This window comes from Artibeus jamaicensis, unplaced genomic scaffold (assembly GCF_021234435.1).
Source record: "Artibeus jamaicensis isolate MK-2021 breed Jamaican fruit bat unplaced genomic scaffold, CSHL_Jam_final contig_388, whole genome shotgun sequence".
In the NCBI taxonomy this organism is placed as follows: domain Eukaryota; kingdom Metazoa; phylum Chordata; class Mammalia; order Chiroptera; family Phyllostomidae; genus Artibeus; species Artibeus jamaicensis.
In genome coordinates this window covers 451,310-463,762 of record NW_026521813.1, presented here as the reverse complement: position 1 = coordinate 463,762, position 12,453 = coordinate 451,310, and the positions used below count along the sequence as shown (strand labels likewise).

The 12,453-nt window shown below is 38.6% G+C and overlaps 1 protein-coding gene across 1 annotated transcript in view; it reads left to right on the top strand.

Moving 5' to 3' along the window:
- COL19A1 (collagen type XIX alpha 1 chain) overlaps window positions 1-12,453 on the top strand; it is a 348,702-nt gene that overhangs the window by 235,006 nt on the left and 101,243 nt on the right. The window contains exon 16 of the mRNA XM_053665015.1: window positions 2,332-2,385. Within this exon, the coding sequence (XP_053520990.1) occupies window positions 2,332-2,385 (54 nt within the window). The remainder of the gene's footprint in view (window positions 1-2,331; window positions 2,386-12,453) is intronic.

Below are 12,453 nucleotides of genomic sequence, written 5' to 3'. Positions count from 1 at the left end.
CTTGGGAGAGTTAACATTCAGTTACAATAATAACATTTAATAAGCAAGTGTATATTTAAGTTTACTTATAAAACAGCTTAATCATCCAAATGGAAGAAAAGAGTTAGTTAATGTGCTTTATACAGCATATATAATTATGATATGGTTTAGGGAAGTGTTTTTCAAACTTAAATGAGCATAAGAATTACCTGTAGTAGTCTTAAAAATACAGATGCATAACCACCCTCCCCAGAGATTCTAAATCAACAAGAGTAGAATGGAGCCAGGAATATGCATTTTTAACATCCAAACTCACCCTCAGGTAACTCCTATAGATTAGAATTCAGACCACTCTATGAGAAACACCAATTTAAGATGAGAAACAGATGTATTATTGTATCTGAAACTACAGAATCATCAGATAAAATGCCAAGCTTAGACCATCTTTCAAATATTTTATTAGCAGCCCTTGATACTTTACTAGAGTATCAAGGGCTGCTAATAACAGTTAAGATTTATTCATTCCAGGCACTATTTTTCTAATTGTGGTTGTTGGGATTTGGCCCATAACTTTTATTTTTATTTTATTTTTTCCATTACCATTTATCCCCCTGCCCCACTCCCTGCCACAATCACCACACCATTGTCCATGACTGTGAGTCCTTTTTCCTTTTTGCTCAGTCCCTCCACCCCCTAATGTCTCCCTCCAACTGACAGCCTGCTCTCTATGAGTCTGCGTCTATTTTTCTTGTCAGTTCAATTTGTTCATCAGATTCCACATATCAGTTAAATCACATGGTTTGTGTCTTTCTCTGGCTGGCTTATTTCACTTAACATAATATTCTCTAGGTCCATCCATGTGTTTGCAGAGGGTAAGATTTTCTTCTTTTTTACAGCCAAGTAGTATTCCACTGTGTAATGTCCCATAGTTGTTTTATCCACTTACCTATCGATGGACACTTGGGCTGCTTCCATACCTTGGTGATTGTAAATAATGCTGCAGTGAATACAGGGTTGCTTATGTTGTTTCAAATTAGTGTTTTAGGTTCCTTTGGATATACTCCCAGAAGTGGGATCACTGGGTCAAAAATCATCTATTTTTAATTTTTTGAGGTATCTCCCTACTGCTTTCCGTAGCGGCTGCACTAATCTGCACTCCCATCAGCAATGCAAAGGGTTCCCCTTGTTCTACATTCTCACCAGCACTTGTTGTTTGTATACTTAACAAAACCACTGCCAACATCATATTCAATGGGCAAAAACTACAAGTGTTCCCCTTAAGACTGGGTGCAAGACAGGGATGTCCATGATCTCCTCTCTTATTCAACATAGTACTAGAAGTCCTAGCCATGGCAATCAGACAAGAAGAAGAAATAAAGGCATCCAAATTGGAAAGGAAGAATTAAAACTGTCTTTATTTACAGGTGACATGATACTATTCATTAAGAACTACAAAGATTCCACCAAGAAACTACTAGATCTGATAAATGAATTCAGCAAAGTAGCAGGATTACAAAATTAATATTCAGAAATCAGTTCCATTTTTATATGCCAATAATGAACTATCAGAAAGAAAAATTAAGGAAACAATCCCATTCATGATTGCTTTAAAAAGAATAAAATACCTAGGAATAAGTCTAACCAAGGATATAAAAGACCTATACTTGGAAAAATGTAAGACACTGAAGAAAAAAATTGAAGAAGAGGAAAATAAGTGGAAGTACATACCTTTTTCTGGATAGGAAGAATTAATATCATTAAACCGTCCATGCTACCCAAAGCAATCTATAGATTCAACACAATTCCTATCAAGATCTCAATGACATATTTCACAGAACTAGAACAAATGTTTCAAAAATTTATATGAAACCACAAAAGGCCCACAAAAAAAGAGCAAAGTTGTAGAAATCATACTATCTAATATCAAACCATACTATAAGGCTATAGTAATCAAAACAGCATGGTACTGGCATAAAAGCTGCATAGATCAATGGAACAGAATAGAGAGCCCAGAAATAAACTCAAGCCTTCATAGTTAATTAATATTTGACAGAGGAAGCAAGGACATATAATGGGCTCAAGATAGTTTATTCAATAGATGATGTTGGGAAAATTGGACAGATACATGAAGAAAAACAAAACTAGACCACCTTCTTACACCACACACGAGAATAAATTCACATTCGCCCATAACTCTTAGACTTCATTGATGTTTAAAGGTCATGTGGGCTTGGAATTGTTTTCTCACTTTTAGTTAATGTTTACTGTTTTTAACATTGCCATTTCATGTCGTCTCATCTTAAAATAAAGTAGAATCACATCATTTACTCTCTGTTTCTCTTTGATTTCAAGGGAAGACGAGGAAAAACAGGTCCTCCAGGAAAACCAGGACCCCCAGGACCACCTGTGAGTAAAGCTTGACTGATTTTGTGTAGAATCTTTTATTTCTCTGTTTATCTGATGGCTATTTCACTCTCTTGTAAAAATAATTTCCATCTCTCTACTATTTAAGATGGTTTTACTGCCTATACCTCCCACCACCACAAAAACCAAGAGATAAGGGATGTTGGTTGCCATCCACACACCTCACCCACACCTTCACCACTGCCTGCCTGAGTTCCGTAAGCCAAGACTCCAAATAAATGAATCCTGTTCTGAACCTACCTGACTCCACCTCCTCAATTTCTTAACAGTCAGGCAGGTAGTGAGTGAGATATCTGGGGAAGTAGGCCCACTTTTCTTGAAACACTGTTTTGTTAGTAGAATTTCAAAGAATGTTGCTAAAGAGAGCTATAAAGATCTTCTAGACAATTAGCTGTTCTTTTCTTTTACCCAAAGCTTCTAGAAAAAGTATTCCATTTCTTGTGGTTCTGCTGACTCTTTAACCCTAGTGGGTCTGGTTTTTGTCCAAGCTACCCCACTGACACTGCACTCTCTCTAGTCGCAATGATCTCTGAGGTGTGAGATTCTCAGGGCTCTTCTCAGGCTTCATCCTATTTCAGTGCTGTCCAGGAATTTACACTGTTGCCTGCTGTCTCCTTCAAACTCTCTCTTCTCTTAGTTTAGCGACATTGATTTTTTTTTCTACCTCTGGGACCATCTTTTTTTGTCTCCTTCACTGACAGCCTTCCCTCTTCCCCTCTGTATATGTTGCCTTGGTTAAACATTTCCAGTCTTCTATTTCAACCCAGACATTCCTGCTGAGGTCCAGACTTATACAGCTCACTGCCTGTTCAGCATCTCCACTTGGAGGTCTCCTATGTACAACAAAAGGAGCATCCGCAAACTCAAATGCAGTAACAGTCTAGAACTTTTTCTCTTCCTCATCCTTCACATCCAGACAGCTCCTAAATTTTGTCAATTCTACGTCCCAGTATCTCATGAAACTATCTCCTCCTCTCTTTCCTCATTGCCTCCTAGTTTAGGCTCTTGTCAATTCACATCTGTATTGTTGTAGACGTTTCAGAGCTGGTCTGTTGCCTCTGCCTCTTATAAGCAGAGTAATATTGTTAAATCATAACTCTGATCATGCAACTGTTTGGCTGAAAACTGTTTAATAACTTTTCTATCAAGAAGGATTCCACATTTTCTACATGCCATTCCCAACCCTTCCTAGTTGGCCCTGTACCTATCTTTGCTTCTCCTTCTCTGCACCTCCCTTGTTTTTCAATCTGCAGTGTAATCTTCCTTCACTATCTCAAAAATGCCATGCTTTGCAAATGTTCTCCCAGAGGCCTAGATAAGCATCCTTCTTCCTTCACCACTCAGTTCAGACATCAGTTCTTCTCAGCAGCCTTCGTAAGTGCTCTCAGTATGTGCGGTGTCATCTTCCACGATCCTGTGTTATGCCTCCTATGGAGAGAGCACATTGTTTTCTAACTGTTATTTTCCTCATCTGTATGCCCACTGTCCTGTGAATTTTTTAAAACCTTTATTTTATAACCATTGCCCAGTACAGTTTCTGGCATGTAGTATGTGGTTACTAATTATTTAATGAATGAGTAAACAAATGAATATATTTTGTAGATGAGAAAATGAAGACCAAAAAATAAGGAACTTTTTAAAGAACTGAACCCCACCAGAGGGCTCCAGACATAGAGCCTTAGGAATCTAATAGGGTGTGGTCATGTGCCAAAAATGATTGCTGTCCTGTCATGGATTTCTTTTCATCCACTTTAGCCATGCAAGGAATTGTTGTACTGGTGTCAATTGATAGTGATTATAAAAGCAAGAGGGGGCAGTGGGAAGAGGCATAAACTGGCATCCTGGAATCCAGTCTTTAAAGGAATCAGCTTTGTTGGTTTTTATTCCAAGGTTTCTGGCAGAAGAAAGAACACATTGTAGGATTTTCAATAATTGTCTTCTGCTACAAAGAATAAAAGCTGGTGAATGCTACCAGGCAAGATTAGACCTTCCTGTAGTTTTCTAAATGTATGATGCTGCATTCAAGGCAGGATAATTGTCGTCTCAAAGGGGGAATTTGAAAGATGAAGGCCTTCATGGCAAGCTTGCCAAATGTCTAGGACAGAAAAGGATTACACTGCATCCTGGAATGAATTCCCAGCTATAGATCAAGTGAGTTGACTGGAGAATTTAGAAGATTATGAAATATGCAACTCCAAGAAAGTATTTATAATATTCAGTTTCATAGGTTTCAGTTTATTGCCAGAATGTTTGGGGAAGAGAGGCCTTTATTATATCTCCACTATTAGATTTAGAATTTAAATTCAGCCATGGGTCTGATACACAGTGGTCATTAAATCCTGAGTCCAAAGTATTAAAAAGAAAAATGGTGTGTTATCTTCTGTAATAGAATAAGATAACAATTTGTTAGACTACAAAAATAAGGAAAAAATCTAAGCAAAAAAAAGATAAAGTTTTTATTATAGGTCAGCTTTTATTTAAAAGAAAAAGTATGAGACTATACCACCAGCTCATTTTCTGCTTGAGAATTATGGTTTACAGAAACCTCTTGTCTTTTTTATTCCGAAATAACTCCTCTACGTGACTAAAAGATCTTTTCTTAAATGCGAGTATTCTAAAAACTTTATCTTGGGGTACAGTTTACAGCAGCTTTCGAACTCTTCTGAAGCTGGTTGCATGTTCGGTTGAACTGGGGACGTGCATGCCAGTGTGAAACCCTGCTGTGGCACCTACACGCGGTCACGAGAATTGGCTAAGGGCAGCCTTGGGAAGGAAGGTCAAATAACTGGCTTCCCACTCTTTTCTGTGCCACCTTCATGTGTGATTTTTCTGGGCATAGTGGACTTTAGCAAGAGGTCTGTCGTTCCCCAAATGTTAGAAATGAACAGAGTTCTTTGAAATTAGTCCTTTCAAGATCATATTAACTAATATTTTAGGAAAATGAGCTCATACAAACAATCAAACTGTTCTAATTCCCATTGTTGAACAGTTTCACAAGCATTGAAGGCCTGCTATATACCTAACACTCTGTTAGGAGCTGGGCTTGCAAAAATGAATAAGAGATTGTCTTGGTCCTCTAGGGATTCAAGTTCAGTTTACAGAAACATGAACAGAGGATAATAATTTAGAAAAGATAATGGTTGGGAAGGTTTCCTTCAAGAACTGAAAATTGAAGCATAAAGATTAAGCCTTTAAAAAAAGAGAGAATTAAGGAGCTACTACCCTTTGCAACAACATGGATGGAACTGGAAAGCATTATGCTGAGTGAAATAGGCCAGGTGTTGAAAGACAAATACCATATGATCTCACCTTTAACTGGAAGCTAAACAACAAAACAAATAAGCAAGCAGAAAAAAACAAAGACACTGAAATAGAGAACAAGGGGACAGTGACCAGAGGGGAGAGGGAAGGGAAATTAAGGGGAAAAAGGGGGAGGGATTTGGAGGAACGAATAGGAAGGACACAGGGACAAGAACTAAGGGGGGTGGAAATGGGAGGGAGGTGGGGAGCACGGGGCGGGGGAGGCTGGGATGGGAGAAATAGACAAAAAAAACTGTACTTGAAAAATAACTAAATAAAATTTTAAAAAAAAGAAAGAATTCCCTCCGGTTACTACAACATGGATGAACCTGGAAGACATTATACTTAGTGAAATAATTCAGTCACAGAAGGACAAAGACAGCATGATTCCAATTTTATAAGATGTCTAAAATAGTCAAACTCACAGAAGGACGGAATGCAATGTAGTGGTTGTCAGAGGCTGGAGAGGGGAGAAAAGGGGAGTTGCTATTCAATGGGTATAAAGTGTCACTTCTGCAAGATTAATACATTTTAGAGTTCTACTGTACAACATAGTGCCAGTCGTTAACCATGTAATACTCACTTCAGAATTCATTAAGAGGGTAGATCTCACATTAGGTGTTCTTACTACAGAAAGTAACAAACAGAAAAACTAAGGGTAACAAGTAAACTCTGGGAGGTATTGATGTGTCAGCTTAACTGTGGTGATGGTATCATGGGTGTTTGCATTTGTCCAAACTCATCAAACTGGACATACTAAATATATACAGTTGCATGTTTATCAATCATACCTCAGTAAGGCTATTTTTAAAAAGTCGAGAAGGTTTTTCCAGTGAAGTAAATAGAGGGGAAGAAGAATGCAGGCTCAGAACTGCTGGCCCAGGAAAACAGCCTGAACAAAAGCTGAACAAGTGCTGAGCTTCTAGGGACAGGCGACAGGCAGGCGGCTGAGGCAGTTCTGGGACACAGAACTAAGTCAAGTGCAGGCTGGCTCCTGGCAAGCCTCACGGCGAGTCTCACAGCAGCATAAACTCCACGAAGACTTCTGAGTGGAGGGTCCCACAGCCAGATTTCACTGACAGGCCACCGTAGTGGCACAACTGAGAGGGATTGTTGAGAGCATAAGCACGATTTATTGCAGCTATCATAGTATTTCCTATTTTTGATGTATCAGCAGAATTTTTTTCTCTGTTAAGATGCCCCGTGGGGCTGTTTATACTTTTTTTTTACAATTTATATGTAGCTTAAGAGACAGCCCCCTTTTCTTATGAATATTTTTAAGTCAAAATATTATGTTTCACTTGCTTGTCTTTTTCATCATTGGACCCTGTGTGACATGAGCTTCACTTGATAGCAGGAAGGAACGTAATGAGAGAAAAGGGAAAGGTTGGTCAGAGTGAAAGTACTTCTCGCTGAGATGGAGAGATGGTATATGACTCACCCTAGTGGTTTGCATGTGAGATTCCAAAAGCACATGTTAGAAAGTCGTAATTTGAAATAGGAAAATATATTAATTTTATCTCTTTTATCAAATAGCAATCAAATAATATGTAATATCCCACAAATGAGTGAGTGGTATATAATTTTAGCAAATGTGTTTGAGCAATTAGCCTTTAGAAAAGTTGGGGTGGGGGGACTTTGATCTGATCAGTGTAATTGTCTGAAAAGAACCAAGAAGAATGGAAGTTATCTTCCCAGGAGGCTTGGGTCCTTGGGTACCAGGATGCTTCACTCCACTTTAACAAACCTTCTTCCCTGTGGGGCTTTAGAGATGTTTCCTAAATCAAACACAGTGTTGTTACTTAGGGAGTGTCAAGGAAAATTCCAAAAAATGGAACTAAAAGAAATCTCTAATGGCCTGAAACAACTCACATAATTAAAACATTTTAACCAATTTTTCTACTTTTGATTCTTTGTTCAGAAGCCACATTGGTATTTCCTCTTCTTTTAAGGAAATATTTGTATCGAAAAGATAAGTTGCTTACAAAGAATAATTTTCTACAAGTTCCATTTAGCATGCATATATATATGTTTCTGTGTGCATGTGTGTATACATATATATATACACACACACACACAATCTCGTTCTCTCTGACAGAGCATATTTCCTAAGGAAAAAAATTCTAATATGCAATATTTGCTAAAAGAAGATCTCCTGAACTAATGTTATTAAATCGTCTTGATGAATTGCTGTTTTATCAAAGTCATAGTTCCCCATCTCCCCACATTTAATAGCAATTTTCCCTCTCTCTCAGGAAGACTCGGTTGAAATTTACACACATAATCTTCTTATAATAAAATTATTCTTTTTAAAAAGATTTTATTTATTTTATTTTTAGAGAGAGGGGAAGGGAGGAAGAAAGAGAAACATCAGTGTGTGGTTGCCTCTCACACATCCCTGCTGGGGACCTGGCCCACAACCCACGCATGTGCCCTGACTGGGAATCTAACTGGTGAATCCACTGAGCCACACCCGCCAGGGCTAAAAAAATTATTCTTCATCAGAATGTTTATACTTAAAGAGCAGCTAACCTGGCTAACAGAGGCAGCCACAACATTTTATGATGAATGCATTTTTTTATAAAACATTGGTCCAATTTTCTGTTAACAAGCAGAGCAGATCTTACCTATAAAAAGGAAAAAGCTTCCATATGCCCCAAATAACTTCTGCCATCTTGTTTTAAGTGAATATTCTTCAGTGGAGGGAAACCATTGAGTAGAGATGTCTTGGTTTGCAGTACCAGCAAATACGTTGGGATTAATACTGAGAACGGTTTTTCAGAGAGGAAGCAGAAGAACATTAAGGATCTTCCTGGGGAAGGAAATAGCACTAACTTCTGAGGAAGTAAGTTTAAAGAAAGGAGTGGATCAGGAGAGCTTATTATAGTACTACCTCTGCTTCAGGTACTCACCTGCCAATGCCTATATAATCTTCCCAACTATGATGAGTAGAAATTATCTTCATTTTAGAATAGGTTAAAGCATGTTTAGAAACATCAAGTAGCACACCCATGATCACACAAGTGTAAGTAGGGGGAGCTGGAATTAAAACCCAGGAACTGACCCCTAAACCCACCTGTATTCTACTAGATCACAGGTATAAAAGACAAGCTCCTAGTTCACAACTGGAGTAGATCGGCCTTACTTGAAACAGCATACACAGAACACAGTTCGATCTTTCCATGGTAACTGACAGCACCGTAGTGCCTGAGGACAGCAGGACAGTGGGAGAAGACAGTGACGAACCCAGTGCTTCTCCTGACTTGTGTGTCCTTGGGCAGTTCACTTGGCATTTCCATATCTCAGTTTCCTTTTCTGTAAATTTGAAATTACAGTACCTGCCACGTCTACTTTGTATAGTTGCTGGGAGAATTAAATGCCATGTGTGTGAAAGAACTTTCTTTAAATGCAAGGTTCTATTTAAATATACTTAAATCCATTACTATCTTTCTGAACGTCCATTCACTCATATGGTATCGTAGACAGAAGAGATTATCTTGAATCTGTAGCTGAACCAACATATTTTTTCTTTTCCAGATTTCTCGAAATTTAATTAAAAAATTGAATGTCTTTCAATGAATTGCTAAAGTGAAAGATTGCATAATCTGCATATGGAATATTTATTCCAGAAATGTAAATCTACTCATGAAGAGATAGATAAAAGTTACTCACAATAAGGCAATGATAACAACTGGGTCTAAGTATTCAGTGGTGTCTTTTCTGCTCAGATTTATAGCCTCTTCCTTGCTTGTGGGGCTAGTTTATCCATTATCAGAGCTGCTGCCTTTTATTAGTTGTGATCTTCTCTTAAGCCTCAAGTACTGCCCCGACACCCTAATAAAAATTTTGCTCTTTTTTTAAAAGCCTTACATTTATCTGAGCAGCATAGGCAATGGAAAATAGTGGCCTCCTGTTATGATAATGAGACTTGGAAAGTCTCACTTGAAATGCCCTAGTTTATTTCAAAATATTCTGATTTTTCATTGCTTCAGAAAAGAGAGGAAAGCAGCTGGAAATGCTGCAGACCAGGAGGGAAGACAGGAGACTAGAACTAATGAGCCATCAAAGGAAGGATGTGTTAGCCCCCTCGTCTGATGTTAACTTTACTTCTCATTCCTCATCACTGTAAAAAGTGTTTATTAAAAACCACATTAATTTGAAAATGTGTTATTATCTTTTTATGTTCCAGGCAGGGCTCTTGATTTCCTTTCTTTTTTTTCCCTGGCGTTGTTTTTGTGCATTGTTTCATTATTTCAGTATGGGAATTGAGTGCTGGGCTCAAATGGGTCACATTTCAGTGCATAGCAATTGATGTCGGAAACAGGAATTTCAGAAATTTGTAACATGGGGCAGCAGCTCCCTCTACTGTTTTTACTGGAAAAGCTTTCAGCCAAGAATGACACTTTACACAGCCTTTTGGAGGATGTCCAAGGTATGGAAGCTTTTTCAGTGTTTGAAGCTTAATTGTAAATCTATATGATTTTCAAAATATATTTTTAGGGTTTTGTTGCATTTTCTGCTTATCTTGTACTTTAAATGCAAATGCTTTTCCTTCTACAGTCATTGTCAATGTCAACATGATGCTCCCGTGAAGTGAAAACCCTTATTAGTTCATGGATCTCTAACTGCCCATCTATTGTAAAATGCTGATGAAACTCTAGCGTTCATTTTGTGGGAGCTGACTCCAATGAAATTTATGCTTCTTTTCTAAAACAAAAATATGGTTTAAAACATATATATCTTGTTATTTGTTTTAGTTTTAACTTCAGTATAAAAGAACTTCATTCGCCTTTAAAGCATTAGTCATTGCACAAACCTGAAGGTTATGGTTATAGCACAGCATACACAGTTAAAAGAGTAAACTTAGTCCTGGCTGGTGTAGCTCAGTTGGTTGGAGTGTTGTCCCAAAACCAAAAGGTTACAGGTTCGATTCCCAGTCAGGGCACACACCTAGGTTGCCAGTTCAATGCCCATTCTGGGCTCAGGCACATGCGGGAGGCAACCAATTGATGTTTCTCACTCTTCCTCCCTTCCTCTCTCTCTAAAAACAATAGAAAAACCGTCCTTGTGTGAAAATAAATAAATAAATAAATATTTTAAAAGAATACATTTAGGGTGTGAAATTGAATTTATTTATTAAACACATACTTGCTGATATCTACTGTGTGAATCACTATTATAAACATTGAGTATACAGTGGTTTAAAAAACAACATAGCAACTCTCAAACTACAGACAAGGCCTCTACCTTCAGCAACTGACACTCCATTTTGTGGGTGGGGGAGCAATGGTTATTAAGCAGCTCAATAGGTAAGCAAAGCAATTTCAGTTTAGCATGAGGTGCTATAGGGGAATGGACTGGGTAATGTGAAAATGATTTGGAAGAATTGTTAGTCTAGATACAGTGGTCCAGGTGGCACCTCTGAGAATCTTCTAGATGACCATACTTTAGAAGGAGCTAGCCATGTGAGAGCCAGAACAGGAACTTTCCAACCAGAAAGATCAAGGCACGCAAAGGGCCTGAGGTAGGAAAGAACCGAATGTATTTAACAAACATAAAGGAGCGAGGAGAAGAACAGTGCCAGGAGAGGTTTTGGCACTGAATAGCTTTTATCATTAGGGCCTTGTGAGAGCAGGATTGGGGGTGGGGACGGGGGTGGGGGAGGGTGATGATACATGGCAAGGAAAATAATCACACCTGTCACATCTCCCTTTGCAAGTCTTAGTAGTGTTAGTGTGTGTGCTTCTTTTTAAATCCTCACCCAAGGACATGTTCAATGGTTCTAAAAACAGAGGAAAGATATGAGAGAGAGAGAGACTAGAGAAGCATCCGTGTAAGAGAGAAATATGGATCAGTTGCCTCCTGTATGTGCCCCGACAGGGAGTCGGATCCCCAGCCTTTTCGGTGTATTGGCCAGTGTCCCAACCAACTGAGTCACCCAGCCAGGGCTATGTGCTTTTGTCGGAGATGGTTAGATTTTTATATCAATGAGATGCAGTTATTATTTCTACTGATAATTCTAAAAGTAACATCTTTTTAACGCATTATTTTTCATGTTCACATACATAGGGAATAGACTAGTTTGCTGAGAGAAAACAAAACTGACAGAACTTGGACAGTAGCCCATTTAATTTCAGTCTCGCCCGAGTCTGGTGGCTATCGCTTCATTCATTAAAGGTGGAGACTAGTCACGTATAAGTCCATCTGTTTTGTCCACAGCTAGGCCTGCCGCTTCCGTTCTTATAAGCTAAGGGTTAGATCAGGGGAACAGTCATAGCAGGGAATGTGTGTGCCCTCAAAACACCATCGAATGAACGCCTCACTGCACCAGGGCCCCATGACTGTCACATCGCTGTCCCCAGATTGTATGTCTTCCACCCCAACTTGATTTATGATGTGCCGAGAACTCAAGGTGCAAAGTCGTTTTCAGCACACAGCAAGGCCCACCTCCAAAACAAATCTGTAGCCCCAAACATTTTGGACTGCTGAATAAGGTGGATGACAAAAAAGAAATCGGATGAAAACATCTGATTTCTTGTTAAAATACCCTGGATACATTTTGAGGCTTATAATGTCTCAGTGGAAATCTAATTCATGTTCTTAACATCCCTTGTGGAAGCCGTGAACTGATTGCGGTTTTGTCATATTTCTGGGTTTTCCTTTCAGCACATAATCTTAGTCTCTTGGGTCTATTAAATGTCCAAAGGCCGTGCACTGTAATGATGATATCTTCAGAGAAAATGAACCTGG